Consider the following 16,731-nt stretch of genomic DNA (forward strand, 5'->3'; position numbering starts at 1 on the left):
ACAAACTACTAAGATTATTCATCCATCTACAACTAAGAATGGATGGGTGAACTAGTGGTAGACATACATAACAGATGCACCAGGGTAAAATGTAAATGTGCAGGAAATAAACAAATCTTAACCGCAAAAGCTGGATCTCTAAGCGGAATTAAAGGTTTTGGTTATTGTACTCATGAGGTCATTGGAAAAGCCCAAATATCTATTGTAACCTGGCGAACAGTTGAACTTGCAAGAAAAGGATTCTTTCGTCCATTTGAAGGCGCAAGATCTTTAACTGTTTACTATCACTCCAGGTTCGATGGTAAAAAGAATCTCATAAAGAAGCCTCTTTTCATAAGAGTAAAATATGAGGGAAACAAAACATATTGGTTTGAGAGTCTTGGAAGTTATGATAACAAACGATGGAGAAGACTTGATCAAAGCGAGTTAAATGGTTTTCCTGGAGACGATAGTTATGCTGATAAGGCTGAATTTGAGGAAAGGCTAAAGGAAGTTGCATGTAGATTGTTTCTGTTTCATATAATAAGAATAGACTTATATCAGAAGAATAGTTACCTATGTCCAATATGTACTCGGCATATTAATGTGGAGTTTCGACAAGAGAGTCATCCTGTTATATCTGGATATAAAAGGTACAGCTATGAGGGGTTCACTAATAACTTTGTGCTTGTCCATAAGGGAACTCAACTAACCTATAGGAAGAGGTCATTAATAACAGGACTTGGTTACTTTCTCCCAATTAGGGTCGAAAAGGATTACATTGATAAGGTCTCTGTTTACTACTGGGATGGAGATGTTGACCATAGCAAGCCACTTTTACTTCAGATTATAACTACAGGAGATGTTTCTTACTGGTTTGAGAATTTCGGTAAACCAGGGGGGAAATATGATAAATGGAAAGCTATAGGGAATGCGGAATCTAATGGGTTTAATTATTATGGTTATCAGCTTAAGGAGAGATTGGATGTTCTTAACTGTATTTATAATGAGGTTGTTCAAATTGATATTGGGAAGCAAGTTTGTCATAACTCTAAGCATTATTTACACAGAAACAGGATGACATATACTTGCGGAGAAGAATATGGTACATATCCAGTAATCCATGCTTATAGGTATCAGCCAAGTAGAAGCTTCAGTAGAGGGGTGTTTGATATCTCGGATGTCACTGTTAATGGTCAACATCAGAAATTCCAGGATAATCCACTACCATTACAGGGAGTTACCAGGTTAATGGCATATATATCTCCTTGTGATAAGGAAAAGCCGTTTCTCATATGTGTAGAGTATGGTAAAAGTGTTAATACCAGAGAGAATAATACTTATAAATGGTACTATAGAAAAAGCAAAGGAGATGAGTGGGAGGTGTACCCAGAATTTACTTCTATCCAGTCTCCTCGTCATGTTAAAACCAAACTTGGAGATATTTTAGATGGGCTTAGAGATACCCTCGGATTACAGGAGTGTAATGTAATAACTGAGGCTGAGGGTATACAGATTGATGTGAGTAAGACGGTAGATCCAGGATATTTTACCACATACTATTATGAATCTACAGTAACCCAAAAGAAATATTCCATGTTTTTAAATAAAACAGAAAGATATCCTCTATTTGGTTTCTTTATGAATACTCATAGGGCAAATACTACGAGTAAAACTTTTACTTTAGGCAAATTTTTGCAAGGTAAGGGTTATATAGTAGCAGGTAAAAAGACTCCTGGTGTAGAGAATGTACAAGTGTATTTCTGGCAGGGATCTCCTAATATACCAATCCTACTCGGAATTAAGCAACAAAATAAAGATCCTAAATACTATGGAAAACTTGTGAGTGGAGACACTTGGGGTGACGATCAAGTGAATAAGATGGATAAACAACAGGCACTGGATCACCAAAACTGTCAGATTAACGGTGCTATTCCCATTGAGTTGACAAATCCTGAAGATCTTCAAGGATTCCAATCTAAAGACAAACAATCTAGTTGTATGAGGTATAAGTTTGTACGTAAATCTGTACAACCACAACTTCCACTCGGAGCTGCTGAGACATACACTGGAATAGGATATCAAATTCCAGATAAGACAAAAATCTCTAGGGTTACATATGGTCTTAATCCCACTAACATAACTCCTCCATACCAAGAAGAAAAACCCTTATTACATATTTACCGCTGGAAAAATTCCGGAATACCTCTCCTTGTTGAGTTTATCACTACACCCAATGAATCTGATTGGTTTGAAAACATTAATAGGGATAGTCTTAGCTGGAAACATATCCATAAGATAGAAGCGGATGGATTTTATACTACAGGAGACTCAAATCCCAAACTTACCGAGAATTTTACCAAGAAGATAAATGAGGTTAACTGCAGAGTGCACAGTGTTGTTCAGCTAGATATTTCGCTGCAAACAGGGAGCTACTGTCATAGTCATAGCGGTAGGATTAAGGTTACCAAAGAACAATTATCTGCATATTCTGGTTTTATTGGTTACAGTCATGAGCCTACAACTGAGGATAATACTTTCATAGTTTCGTCCATATTCTATGGGATTCATAGGCAAGATACTGGTAAATTGACTCTTCCTATAAGAAATGTTTCAAAGGTCACTGTCTATTTTCCGGAATGTAACACCACAATTCCACTTTTGATACATATTAAATATGATAAAGAAAAGGAAACATGGTTAAAGAAAACAAATGACTATCACAACTGGGAAGATGTTACTAACGAAATCCCTGGTGTTAGAACTAACGAAAAAATTAGGAATATTCTGGAACAGGTAAAAGGAGAAACGAATGCATGCACAAAACCTAAAACACTTCCTATACTAAGACATAGTAGAGTAACAAGTTCTGACACAGGAAATGCAAATGATCCAGCTTTTGGACCAGGACAACAGATCTCAGATCAGAATAATGGAGATAAACTAGATAGCCTAAATGACATATTTAATGATACAGATATTCTTTATCAAGAGAGTTTAGAGTTTTTTGGGCCAGATGACGAAGAAGAGGATACAAGAATAAAAAATGAACAAGCCACTCATACATTTGTCAGTGATTCTCAATCTTCCATTATGGCTCAATTACTTAAACATAATCCCTATCTTTCCGGCACTAGTATAATTAGTCTATCTCAAGCAGCTTTCACTACACCTAAGGTTATAATTGACATCAAGAAGAGTCCTGATAAGGAATATACTTATACAGTAAGCAATATTGGGGAGGTTTTTCTGCAAAAGGATGAAGATCCATACGGTTCGGGGTTTAACAGATTCCTGCATGTCTCTAATGAGGATATACCATTTGAGGTCGAGAAAGTTGAGTATAATGGTGATGGAAAAAGGGATATAAAACCAAATGGATTAATAGAGAGCTATTCCGTATGGTATTGGAAAAATGACAATGGAATGATAAATCCACTTTTGGTAGAAATTGAGAAATCTGACAATACTTATGAATATCATTACAACAAGGGGGGTAATGAGTGGACTGAGCTTCAGGAAAATACTCTACCTCCATTCAAAGATGAGCCCCTTGAGACTCAACTTGATGGCCTCAACTGCTATCTCAACCAAGCTGTTACCATGGATCTGTCTGAATCCAGGAAGAATGGAGGGCCCTATTGTTGTAGTTACCATGAGAGGACTAGTTTAAAGAAGGTTAGTGTTACTAGTGGTTCAGTTAATGCTCCTGGTTCTGGTACCACAAGGTCTATTCCATACTACAAGCATGAAATTTCTGGTGGGACTAAGCTATCAAAGATAAAGTACTATATTGGTGATGACACTGTTGGAAGTAAAAGAAAGAGTATAAAGATTCCTGGCCTTAAAAGTTCTGCAAACGATTCTGTAAAGATATATGTGTTTTATTGTTCTAAGGATAATCCGGTACTCATATATCTCGACTCATCTCAACATGTTAAAGGTTGGTACAGGAAAGACAAGAGCAGCGATGAAAAACCATGGATAAAAGTCTTGGATAATCTCTCCACTAAAACACCAGATAATATTAAAAGTTGCAACGATGAATTCAATGAACTTGTGAGTATACTAAATTCGTTTGGGTGTGACAACTATCAAAAATGTTCTGATAATTCCGATGCAAAAATTCAAGTACAAGCACAAACAGATTCTGGAGTGACAGTAGAGCTTAGACAAAAGTCTGGAAACTATTCTGGAAGTCCAAGTGGAAAGAACAAAATTAATGTAGCAGCATCCGAAGGACCAAAAAACTTCGATAAGTATATTCACACAATAACAACATCATCAAAGCTTGCAGAAATTAAAGATGACCAAGATAGTACTATAAAAGGGCCTACGGGAAATAATGTATCACTAGTTGCAGCTTATTATTGGAAACATGGGACTAGTAAGAATCCACTATTGATCGAGGTAGAAGATAATGGAAACTATACTTATTATGCAAACAGTAAGACAGATCCTTGGAAGGTTTATGATACTAAAAAATCTGGACAACTTGATCAGGCTGAGTTAGAGAAGAAACTTACTTTGCTCAATTGTGAGATGAATAACGTTGTTCAAATAGATGTTAACAGGACAGAGGGACTATATTGTCATGAACCCGGAGATTCTCAAAGTCTTCACAAAGATAAGAAGGTTAAGGTTACTGAGACAGGACAGGGTCAACTTGGAAAGTATACTGCTTATTCTCATACCCCAACTAATGGAGGAGGAACATTTAATATATCTGAGCTCAAAAAAGGAGATAACGTAACACTAACGGGCATACGAACTCCCGTTAAGAATGCTTCTGAGGTCGTTGTTTATATGTGTCCTAAAAATGGTAACACTCCTCTTCTCATTTATGTGAAAGAAGGCGGTGGTACCAAGAAGTGGTTTAAGATATTAGATTGTGATTCAAGTGTAAGTACTTGGGAGCGTACATATAGCTTAAATGATAAGAAAGACACCGATCATAGTTCCATAGTAAACTTTTTGGACGAACTCAATAGCACATGCAAACCCCCAGCCATAACTATTGACATTTATGAGAGATCTGGAACTGGAAAGCATACTATTTATGGAGGTAACTCTTCAAACGTATACATAACTCCAAATTCTAGTATAGCTGAGTTTACTGACTCTACCTACAAAGTACATGGTAGGAACTACTTTACACTCCAGGGTATAAACTATAGTAATAAACCTACTTCTGGAATTATATATAATGGAAGTTGCATCTCAAAGGTCACATCGGTCTCAGTCTTCTACTGGTCTCATTTGGAAAATGATTCTAGGAAAGGCCCTCCAGATGATAGAGGTAAACCTCTTCTCGTTAAGATAACTACTCAGGACCATATCGGAAAAAACAAAGTGGATAGTTACTATGAAAATACTGATCCTAAGGAAAATCTAAGTTGGAAGCGTGCTACCGGAGATCTGCCCGACCAACTTGAGAAAAAACTCAAACTTCTCAATTGTAGATTTAACAACGCAATTGTTATCGACATAAATCAGAAGAGCACTCCTGGACATTATGATGCTTGTGAGACAACTGCTAGGACTAGCATGGATCCTAATCATGCTACTGACAAGATGAAAGTTGATCAGGATCCTGGCGACACCGGTAAACTACTAAACTACAAGGTTTATAAGCATACTCTGAATGGTAATGGAAAATTCCACGTAACAGAATTCATTAATAATGGTGCTACTTCTAGGGAAACTCTTAATGGAATATCACCTTTGCCCATTCTAGATGTGACTGAAGTAAAAGTATACATATGTGAAAAGGATGAGAGGCCTCTTCTCTTGTACTACAGGAATGGTGGGAACCATCACTGGTATAAGAACAAGGATACCGGTAATAGTAATACTGGTGAATGGGAAAAGGAAACATCTGAATTATCCACAAGTGATGATACCAATCAGTACGAAAAAATTCTCGATGTACTCAATGGTCTTGATAGTAGCTGTAGATCTGATACCCCTCAAGCCTCTGCTCTTGGTCTTGAACTTGCTACGGGTTCTGCACTAGCTGGATATGTCTCTTCAGGTGTTTTTGCCGGAGCTGGTGGTCTTACTGGACTTGGTTGGTGGGCATTTAAACGTACTAAAGGAGACCCTTGGGTTAGACAGATTTGAGGCTCTATGGATGGATACTCTAGATACTAGCTTGAGTACTGAGTAGTTGGTCTTAATTTGTTGGTTTGTTTTTGTTTCATGTTAGTTGTTTCTGTTATTGTTGGGTTATTTTCTGTACCTTTCACTAGTTTCTCTATAAGCACTCTCAGGACATGAATCTTTATAACAAAACGAGTAAATTAGTATACCAAGTGTTAAGGTTAAAGACTCTAAAAGGTCATATGGATTTTAGCATTCCAGTATACCAACAAGAGAGTAGTACAGAGGGGAAAGTATTCTACATGCGAGTGATTAGTCGTGCAAGTAGAGAAGGTCCCTTCCACATAGCAAGAGCACCCAACCCTGCTCCGCCTAGTCCACTGCCAACAGATGATCCAGCTATGGTGGTGGTAGACGACTCTGGAGACTTAGTCTTTAGTCTCTCAAGTTCCTCAAGTTTGGCTTTTAAATCCTTAAGCTCGCTCAGTGTTTTCTTAAACTCCTTAAGGTTAACCAATAATACTTTTAGAGCTTCACCAACAAGTTGTTTACCAGTTCCTCCTTCAGTTCTAACCAGCTCTTTCCAATTAGTTCCATCCTTATTTTCCTTTTGATAGTATAGATACTTAGGGTTTGTTCCTGTCTCACTAGTAACCACTTCAACCAGGATAAGATTAGATAGGGGGCCTATAGTATTTCCGAGATCATATCCAGAGTAGTATGCAGAAACACTAAGTAGTTTCTCGGAAGGGGGTGTTATATCAGAAAGCTGAGTATTCTCGTGCCTAATTCGAGTGACATTAAAGAGACCACCCTTGAGAGAATACTGCCATCTGTAATAGCCATCTCCGATATGACAAAATCTCACAGCTACACCTATGCCTGTAGTACTTCCACCAAAATATGTTATACCAGACGATTTAGAGAGGTCGAGGTCCAGTTTAGGAGGAGTTCCACTAGGAAGAGCATTAGTATTAGAGACTTCGATCCAAGTGTTTCCATCTCTAGTATTCCTTCTGAACCACTTGTTCCCACCTTGTTGGAACTGGGTAACTATGATGGGATTTGCACTACCCGTCTTATACCAGTAGACCGTGATACTTTTGACATCCTTTAGAGATGGAAGTCCAGCTTGCCAATAGTCATTATACTTTAAACTAGTTACCGAGAATGAGATGGATCCATGAGTAAAAGGTGTATAGTAGCTGTAATCTGATGGGCTATAACCGTTGTCGTATGACACTTTAATTTTCTGATTGTCGCTACAACCAGGACAGGTGTAAGGAGTGTAACCAGAATTACCCTTCTGTGAAATGTCTACTATGTGAGCTCCATTTCTTTTGCAGTTTCGTTCATCTAATTTTTTCCTGAGATTACTATCACTTATTTCACCTTGTTTGCTCCAAGAAGTACCATTATCAGTGATGTAATAAACTGAGGAGCCTCCCTCGCCAAGTTGAATTAGGAGAGGATTGCCGTAGTTATAATCCTGTCCCCAGTAAAAGACTGAAGCACTCTTCTTATCATTATTATTAAATTCAGTAATTGTAGAAAGGTTAGAATATCCCTTATTAATCTTACCTATTCTACCACCCTTTGGAGTATGAGTAAACTTCCAGTAAGTCCCTTCTGGATCAGGATACCAGGCACTCGTCAGATTAACAGTTCCACCATTACTATTATAATAACGTCCTCCATTCACACCCTTTTGTAGTCCATCGCTTCTTGGATGCTTACTAATGTCTACATCCACAGTTTGATCCTTGGTCATACTACATCTTCATTCACAGTCTATAGTGCAAGCATCTAGAAACATTCTCTAGCACTTTCTTCATGCCATACTCTTTATCCTACAAATCTCGCACTATCCTCCACTAGTTTCCCTCTATCTTCCACAGTAGTAGCCCATTAATGTCTCAACTGGTGTGAACAGACTGGTCACTATGAATGATGGTAACTATGTAAACAAGAGACAATAAACAATACGCAATAGGCGTAACAAAAGACTATAGGTCTAAACAAACAAAGGGTAGTTTAACTAGATGTTGTAAAGGAGACTCCATTTTCAGGGACCTCAGATTTTCTACAGAGACTTATGCATGTTAAGTTGAGGATAAAGAATCTCGTGTCCCTTGGAAGACCAAATCCACATAGGATCTATATCTGAAAGTTTAATTTTTCAATTAACAATTAGTCTATCCATCCACAGGATGAATGAGTGATCTTTAAATAATAATTATATTGTACAATAGTTCTGCCATTATTAACTAGGTTAAGGAGTGATATTAGATTTTGGAGTTGGATTAGGAACTCCTCTCATTTCATTAAGCTTCTTTAAGAAATCATCTGGCTTCATCTGATTCCACTTGTCACTAGACTTTTCATACCAGCTGAGTGAGACCTTAAAGTCCTTCTCTGTGTGTACCCTCAGCAGTTTGGAGTCTCCCTTGGAATGGTATTCGCAGAGGAAGGATCTGAAGTCACCATTTATTGCGCATATTGTCTCAGACCCATTTACAACCTTTTCTATGGAATAGCCTTGTTTGGTGGCAAATAAGAGAGTGAGAACTCCATTCTTCTCTTCCTTTACAAGCGTAAAATTTTCATCTTCCCCGAGGGATGATATGTCCAGAGTGAACTTTTTTGGGTCAAAAGACACTTTCAAGGTAGCAATTTCTCCCGCATAGCTAGTTGATCTTTGCCAAGCTGACTTATCATTACCATTGCGCCCAGTTTGTTCTTTATACCTGAATATTTCTTTGTGTACAGTCCCGTCATTTACATTAACTAGTATCATAGCAGTGTCTGTACCCTTGAGGAATGTTATACAATAATTGCAGATCCCTGAAGTAACTTTTTCAATATCACCTCCAACGATCCTAAATGCCTCCCATACGTCTTTCTCATTGTTCTGACCTTCTTAATGTCTTCTTTTGGACTAAAAATGTAAACCCTTGCAGGAACTCCATCAATGTTTACATCTACCGTCTTGTAGCGGGGATCCTTAAGACAAGCAAGGTCCAGTGTTTTTGGCTCTGTTGGTGGAGGAAGTTCAAGGGGCTGATCCACTGCAATAATCACTATATCCTTTTTATCCGTTTTGCGTTTACCGCCAAAGCATCCTGCATTGCATAACTTTACCAAACATATCGTCCATAGCACTGCTAGAACCTTCATCTTCCCTCCATCATTCGTCCATTAAGGCATACAGTTGGATGTTTTTACTATCATGTAATCTCTTTCCATATACACAAGAGAGAAGAGAGTGTGGAAGGACGGATAGGAAGAATAGACAATGGATGGGGTGAAGAAGAAACTGTCTGGAAAAGGAAGATTTGCAAAAGTACTAGGCATGATTTTTGCGTCGATAAATAGCGATAATATGAGGACTCTACTTCTTATATGGGCACCCTTGTAGTGGGAGAAGGCTGCTTAATCAGCTACTTATGGCAGTCGTAGAGATTAACAGTGGTGCTTATTCCCTGAGTTTATAAACTTGAGGATGCGCTATAAAACTCTTACTATCCGTTAAACTTCTTTGGTGTTGTAATGAGCTATATTGGTTATTATTATGGAGAGTCTGGTAGGTTATCCACGCCAGTTGTTCCCCTAAGTAGTCATCTTAGAGACTCATTCTGGGTTTAAATTTATGTAGCGTCTTCTTAATATTCAAGGTTATGTTTGCTGAAGAACCAAATTTTTTACGCAAGACTTCCTGGTAGGCAATAGTTGAGTGCCTTGTCACTGGATTTCTATGGTTATCTGAGCTTAAGTCTGTATTATGTGCCACTCTTTACATTCATATATACAGATTAAAATGTATACTGTGAGATAATTCCCGCTGTCTATAAAACTAGCGTAGAGGGGAGTAAAATGTCCTATGGAGACTACTCTCCTATTATGCATTAAAAAGGGCTACTTGAGACCTGTCACATTTTTACCAAACTCTCTTGTTTATATAGAGGTGTAATACGCTTAGTTATATCTAATGGGCCTTGCCAACACCTCTGCATGCAGGATTAAATTCCAACTGCCAGAACTCTCTTGAGTGTCATTATAAAGTTTATCCTGCCCAGTATGCGCAAACTTCTAACAGAACCACCATTTTTACATGACCATAAAGATGATTAAAACTGTACATTTGCATACTTGAGGTATACCTGGCCATTAAAACGAGGGTCTAGTATGACAATCTTGTAGCATGTATTCTGGACCATCTATGGGCACATAGGCCCTGCACCACCGTATATCCACTTTTACTACGACCATAAATTGTACCAAAAATTTACAGAGTAAGCTGAGCTCCGGTTACACCAAAAACGTCGAGGGAGTGTGAACAAGACACCTCCATTATGTCTGCTCCTGACCATCATGTTGGACCCAAAATGGGTGAAGAAGGAGATTATAGAATAAAACTGTAGAGGTGAAAAAACTGAAACTTAAAAGTGACGGAAACTGCGCATTTGGGGATAGAAGAGTCTGCACAACATCGTCACCCACTTTGTGGTCCAAAATCTCATTCTCTCCGTAATTCAGCTTTAAACTCTTGTCCTTCATAATTTAAAGTATTTTTGCACCAAGGATTTGGGCAAATAGTTGCAGTTTTAACGACTTATTAAACCTTTAAAACCATCAAAATATCGCAATCGGTTCTTTAAATTTCCAAAAAACGGAAAACTGGGGAGCTCAAGTATCGCTAAAAGAGGCTATTGAAAAAGACAAATTTTGTTCGACTGGAAGAGTAAAGATACGCGCAGAGAAGCCAAAGCATTTAGGCGGTAGATTGTCCAGGAGGCAGAGGACTACCACAGGTAAGTCAAGGACATCCTGTCTCTATCTGTTTGTATTCTTCACAGCAACACTTACTCTTTAGGTACAATAAACTGGTCGAAAAATTCACAAAGTTGGCAGAATAAGCACAGAAAGCTGCCGGAAGACGATCCATTTATGATCAACATGAGGGATTCCATGTTGGAAGTTTTGTAAATGGCACGAGTAAAGCAAGTGCTCCATACCATGTAAGATATGGAGTAGAAGGAGAGTTCTGGCAGTACTATGGAAGGAGGATAGGATAGTATATGGGTGGCAGGTATTCCGTCATAGATATTGCCAAAGATACTAACAATAATGCCCAAACCACATACTATGGGAGAAATGGGTATAGCATAACTCTTTTTAGGACAGATGAACCAAAGATAAAAATCAAGGATGGAGATGAAAAACAACAACTCAAGAATTACAAACAATACAAACATAAAATTCCGGAAGATAATGCATGGTGGTCTGTCTATTACCAACTTCAAAAGGTAGAGCACAATGGTATTGAACAAACTGGATTTGAAGAAAAGGGTTATCTTCAAACCCATAAGGTGGTAGAAGTTGTATACTGGCTAAATGATAAGGCGAATTTCTTTCCACTGATCATTGGTCTTGGTGAAGGTAAACCAACCCATTTTAAACGAGAAAGTATTACTAACGAATGGAAGTATTCCGATATTGTACCTCCAGCGGATTTATCAGACTACCAGAGAGTATTAGGTGGACTCAACACAAAATTTAATAACGTTGTGATAGTTAACCTTAATGCTAAAATGGACAGAAGTACTGTGGTCATCCTTCCAAAGATGAATTTAAGAGTCCTAAGAATAGTTCTAGCAATTGTTCTCATAATGGAGCTACCTTTGTTACCATCGCAGTTTCAGAGATAACTGATGCTAAGGTTCCTAGCGGTTTTAAGGGTTTTAAGCACTCTTCCTCTGGAAACAAGATGAGAGTTTTAGGAACATACCATAACAACTCTATGATCTCATTTAAGGAGTCCATTGTAACCACAGAATATAAATGTCTTAACGCTTATTACACATCAGAGAATATGAATGATAAGCCCTTGTTGTTAGAACTGCAAGAAGTAAATCAGGAAACATCAAAGCTTTATACTCTTGGAAATGATGGTAAATGGACGTCTTCAGAATTTTCCAAAGATGACCTTACTCAGGCACTCGATCAGGAGAACTGTATACGCAACAATATTGTTCTTGCTAATGTGTCAAATAAAGGAAACTATTTCTGTAAATGCGGGAATAACCATAGGGAGATTCATGTTAAACAGCAATACAACAATCTACCAATTGGATCCGAATTGTATGAACATACTCTTCAAAGTACAGTGGGTAAAGAAAGTCAAAAATCTTCTTTTAATAGTCATAGACTAATGGATTACAGTAAAGATGTTACGTTGCCTGAAATTTCAGTGAAAGATACAAACAAGATATATGTCTACTTTTGTGACAGGAACAAAAATATGCCATTGCTTGTTTATATGGACAATGGATCTGAACATGGAGGCACATGGTTAAGAAAGATTTATGGAGACAAGACATGGACAGAAGCTGACTCTGGTTCTTTGTCTGTAGAGAGTCCTAACGATAGTGATTCCAAGGATAAAATTGGGAAACTACTCCACGAAGTTGGAAAGGAACTCAACATTGGATGTGAACACACAGTTAATATTCCTACCTCTGTCGCTACTACTACACCGCCTCATCCTGTACCTCCACCCCTTCCAGGTGCTGCAGGGTCCGGTACCGGTTCTAGTGGTGGAGGATCTAGATCTCCCAGTGGTGATGTCAGTAATAATCAACCCTCATCTCAACAAGATGCCGGTGTTCCTGGACCTCAAGGTGCTAATCCTCGTGCTTCTGGTCAACCTGGACTTAAAGAGCCTCAAGATAGTGGAGTAAGAAGCCCTGGTGAAGGTGGGGAAGGGCCTACTGGTGATCCGGGTAAAGCTCAATCTGAAGACAATGTTGGAAGACGAGATGGAGGACAAAAATCTAGTGGTGATAGTTCATCCGTTAGTTCCACTGATAGTGAGTCATCTGGGAGCAACCAAACAGATAAAGAAACATCAGAAACGGGTAGAGATGGTCAAAGCGGAGCTGATAAAACTGATATACAGAAGATTGTTCAGAAGGCAGTTGCCTTCATTACAAATCACCCTACTGAAATTGGTGGAGGTGTAGGAGCTACTGGAGGTCTCATCGGTCTTGCTATCTGGAAAGGACCTGCTATATTTAGCAAGATACTTGCAATCTTCATTACTGCTGTATAACAGGGAGCCACTCTCTTGTTTTGTCACATTTTTTCGGAAAACAACCTTTTCCGACACTCGCCGATAAACAGTAATAATACGGAGGAACCGTAATGTACGGAGTGCGATTAACACATTCCTTTTTTCTACTCCTCTTACTACTAATGCTGATGATTCTGGACTTCCTGTAAATGTTTCTCCACAAGCTCCTAAAGTTACTGCTATACTTGTCAATACTAGCCCCTCCATCCACATTAAAAATACTATGCATCCTCCCAAACCTTTCATCGAGAACATCGACGCCACTTAGGGTAGACAAATATGTTTCGTTACCATGTGTAGACATGAATTATAGACTCTCTTGTGGTTCTAAAATGAAGGCAGTATGAGAAACAAAGTCTCAAGAGGTCATCGATTTCCTCGCGGTTTTGGGCGTTTTATACCAATTCCACAGACTTTTGCACTGAATGGAATGTAACAAGGTCCTGAAAAGAGTCGTTTGGCGGTCTGTTTTGTCGAGGGAAATCACTTGCTCTACTCAAGAATGCTCTCTCTGGATGTCCATATGAACTTTGTCAAGTGCTTTCTAACAGAATATTTTGATGTATCATGATAGTTTGTCTGTGGAGCAGTTTGTAGTATCCATCCTGGGCTCTAAATGAGGTGAGGCATCAATCTAGTTCCTGGCATGCAGTGTGAATACTCTGGAAAATGGCCAACTGATCTCCATATCATCATTGCTCTCTTTCTTTAGACGTAGATACATGTACAAGAGTACTCTTAATCAGAGAATTCAAGAGTAATGTGAGCATGAGCTTAGCGAATAGAGGAGTCCATTCACCAGTTGATGTCTCTATGGGACTAGCTGAGCTGCCAGTGCCACCAACACGTATTTGGATAGGGATATGCATGAAACCTAGAGCCAAAATCCATCCACAAATGGTAGTTGGTGGTTACAGTAGCTCAAATGGAGTTGGCCGGGTAAGTCCGTTTGCTCGGAATACTCATGATTGCAGTAGGGTAAACTAGTTTTCAAGGTTTAAAAATCAAGTGATGCCTAGTATGCAGGCGTTTATCCGTAAATAACATGGATCCATTGGATTGTTATGCACAACTTCACCTCTTCAAGCAAATGTTTCTGCGGTTCTGTAACATCTTTTCAGTGGAGTAAAAGGGTTAAAGAGTTTTAAAAATTATATTCTCAGAAATCCGTAAGGTCAACAGCTATCTTAGTTTAGTGGTCGTTCATGAGGAATGTTAGAAGAATCTCTTCCTTCTTCACCCCCATGTGTGGTTTCTATTCTTCTTCCTCCTCTTTATCATTTTTAGACCTTCAGGGTGAGGATGAAGCTGTTCTCACTGCTTTATACAATCTTATTTATAAAGCTAGTGAGGTCTGAAACAAAGGTTACCCTTGACATTTTACAACCAGACCAAAAGAATACGACAGTTGAGGTTAGTCAGGACTATGGACTAGAGCTCAAGAAGTACTCCCCAAAGGAAAAATGTCGTATAAACAAGGTCAAGTATGGAAGTGAGAGTATATGGAGTTCTTCCTTGCGTGGTAAAGAAGTCTGTAAGAGCATACAGTTTCACTCCAAGGGAGAGACCAAACTCATTGCTTTGTGGATTGTCGACAAGGGAGGTACACTAGAAATAAAACGTTTTAACAGGGTTGGCGATAAGTGGAATGCTATTGGACTGGAAGATTTTAACAAAAAGATTCGGGAAGCAAAAGGTCGAGAGGCTGGATCAAATAAAGGTACCGAGGAACAGTCACAAGCTAAGCCTGTATCTCTGAGTGAACGTACTAAAAAGGTTGATTCATCGCTCTTTAATGTGAGAGGATCTATTAGCAATGATGGTGTATTCTATTTGACATGCACACCAAAGGAAAACAAGAGCCTTACAGAACTAAAGTATGGAGGTGAAACCATATGGAATGGAAAGGCACGGTGTAAATCGTTAAAGACTTTCTCACCCCTGAACTGCTTTAAATGTAATAAGCAGACACAATCTGAAAATGGGTTCTGGAAATCATCAACTCTTTTATCAGCTCTTATCTATTTTAAGAGAGATCAGCCGGAAGTAGTAACACTGCAATACAAGAAGGATGGAGAAGTACATACTCTCTTACTTCATAAGAACAATGAAAAGTGGGAAGATAACTGGAGGGAGCATAAGAGGAAGCTCAAGGAACTGAAAGATGCCATGAAACCCGTAGAATCTCCAGTTACAAAATCAGCTGAAAAGCTCACCACTAATCCCATTACTCTGGATCTTTTTAAACCTAACGAATCTGAAATCACAAAAAATGAGCGTGCTCATCGTGGAACAATGATAAAGACATACTCTCCAAGGGATACCTTCCACATAGCATCTGTTGTTTACAATAAAAGCACTGTTTGGAAGGCAACTGAAGGAACCAACGAAAGGTGCGAACTTGCAAAGTCCTATTCATCTGCTGGAGAAATCCTCTATTTAGATATCAAAGATAATAATGGAAACGCTAAGCCAAAGTACTATAAGAAAAATGGAGCAGTATGGAATGGTATTCCCGAACATGTGTTTAATCTGCAACTAAAGACAATGAAAGGAACGTCTGTTGATGAAGACTCTGCACAGAATGATGGGAAGTCCCATTTTGATTTACAGCCCCGTAAAGATAACAGGACAAACTCTGAGAATGGTTCCACTGATAAGCCTGTGAGTGTAAAACAAGATATTGCAACCGATGAACATGAGACTGTAAAGGAAGATGAAGAACCTCCAGCTCCATCTAGACCTCTTACAAATTGCGCTTTAGATCTTTCCAAACCTGACGAGGACGAAATAGCCGTGAAGGAAAGTGATTACGAAAGTGGAGTAAAAATAAAGGACTTTTCTCCACAGGCTGGTTTGAGGATAAATTACATTCTTAACAATGGGAATCCCGTTTTGCAGATTCCCGGTGATCAGGAATTTAAACAGATACGTTTATATTTCAAGAGGACTTCAAATCTACTCATGCTTATCGTGAAGAAACCTGGAGGCCTCGAGCACAAATATTATGAGAAAATAGCTGGAGAGTGGAAAGTCAAGGATAAAAATGCATTTAATACTAAACTAACCGCAATGAAATGTTCTGGATAGTGATATAATGTCCCGACAACTACCCATAATCCATGGAATTTTAAGGATCATTTAATTGTACACTAGAATGATATTTTAAATACCACTCATTCATTCATCCTGTGGATGGAATGTTAATCACTAATGCAGTAAATCTGCCAGTAGGCAGAGCTATATACAGTAGTCCATGAGAATATCTGGACTGTTTAAATGATTGTTAGTTTCTCATACACTGTTACTATTCCATACTCTTCACCCATTCTGCATGTTCAATCTAGCAATACGGACCTTGTGCCTGTTAAGGATACGGAAGATGGAGACATACACTGTTGTCAAGATGAATATAGGTAACCATGGACTACTACAGGAGAAACTCGATGAGTGAATTACTAAAATAGAGGTTTTACAGAGGGAGGATAGTGAGTAGTTCTTCCTAGGCTTGTCTGTCC

At 38.6% G+C, this 16,731-nt stretch overlaps 7 protein-coding genes across 7 annotated transcripts; 4 read left to right on the forward strand and 3 right to left on the reverse strand.

The window, feature by feature from the left end:
• Positions 1-42: 42 nt before the first annotated feature.
• Positions 43-6,102, forward strand: BEWA_044500 (hypothetical protein; the record flags this gene model as incomplete). The annotated part of the gene is made up of 1 exon (XM_004832004.1): positions 43-6,102. One exon carries the CDS (start codon positions 43-45, stop codon positions 6,100-6,102), a length of 6,060 nt encoding a protein of 2,019 aa, XP_004832061.1.
• A 277-nt stretch (positions 6,103-6,379) lies between these two features.
• On the reverse strand, positions 6,380-7,852 carry BEWA_044510 (hypothetical protein; the record flags this gene model as incomplete). Its single annotated transcript, XM_004832005.1, has 1 exon — positions 6,380-7,852. The coding sequence occupies one exon, from the start codon at positions 7,850-7,852 to the stop codon at positions 6,380-6,382; it is 1,473 nt and encodes a 490-aa protein (XP_004832062.1).
• A 501-nt stretch (positions 7,853-8,353) lies between these two features.
• Positions 8,354-8,878, reverse strand: BEWA_044520 (hypothetical protein; the record flags this gene model as incomplete). The annotated part of the gene is made up of 1 exon (XM_004832006.1): positions 8,354-8,878. One exon carries the CDS (start codon positions 8,876-8,878, stop codon positions 8,354-8,356), a length of 525 nt encoding a protein of 174 aa, XP_004832063.1.
• Positions 8,879-8,904: 26 nt separating this feature from the next.
• BEWA_044530 (signal peptide containing protein) lies at positions 8,905-9,258 on the reverse strand (the record flags this gene model as incomplete). The annotated part of the gene is made up of 1 exon (XM_004832007.1): positions 8,905-9,258. The coding sequence occupies one exon, from the start codon at positions 9,256-9,258 to the stop codon at positions 8,905-8,907; it is 354 nt and encodes a 117-aa protein (XP_004832064.1).
• Positions 9,259-11,159: 1,901 nt separating this feature from the next.
• On the forward strand, positions 11,160-11,789 carry BEWA_044540 (hypothetical protein; the record flags this gene model as incomplete). Its single annotated transcript, XM_004832008.1, has 1 exon — positions 11,160-11,789. One exon carries the CDS (start codon positions 11,160-11,162, stop codon positions 11,787-11,789), a length of 630 nt encoding a protein of 209 aa, XP_004832065.1.
• Positions 11,790-11,881: 92 nt separating this feature from the next.
• Positions 11,882-13,192, forward strand: BEWA_044550 (hypothetical protein; the record flags this gene model as incomplete). Its single annotated transcript, XM_004832009.1, has 1 exon — positions 11,882-13,192. The coding sequence occupies one exon, from the start codon at positions 11,882-11,884 to the stop codon at positions 13,190-13,192; it is 1,311 nt and encodes a 436-aa protein (XP_004832066.1).
• A 1,323-nt stretch (positions 13,193-14,515) lies between these two features.
• Positions 14,516-16,303, forward strand: BEWA_044560 (hypothetical protein; the record flags this gene model as incomplete). Its single annotated transcript, XM_004832010.1, has 1 exon — positions 14,516-16,303. One exon carries the CDS (start codon positions 14,516-14,518, stop codon positions 16,301-16,303), a length of 1,788 nt encoding a protein of 595 aa, XP_004832067.1.
• Between the last annotated feature and the right edge of the window lie 428 nt (positions 16,304-16,731).

This window comes from Theileria equi, assembly GCF_000342415.1.
Source record: "Theileria equi strain WA chromosome 4 map unlocalized gcontig_1105316255053, whole genome shotgun sequence".
In the NCBI taxonomy this organism is placed as follows: Eukaryota; Apicomplexa; class Aconoidasida; order Piroplasmida; family Theileriidae; genus Theileria; species Theileria equi.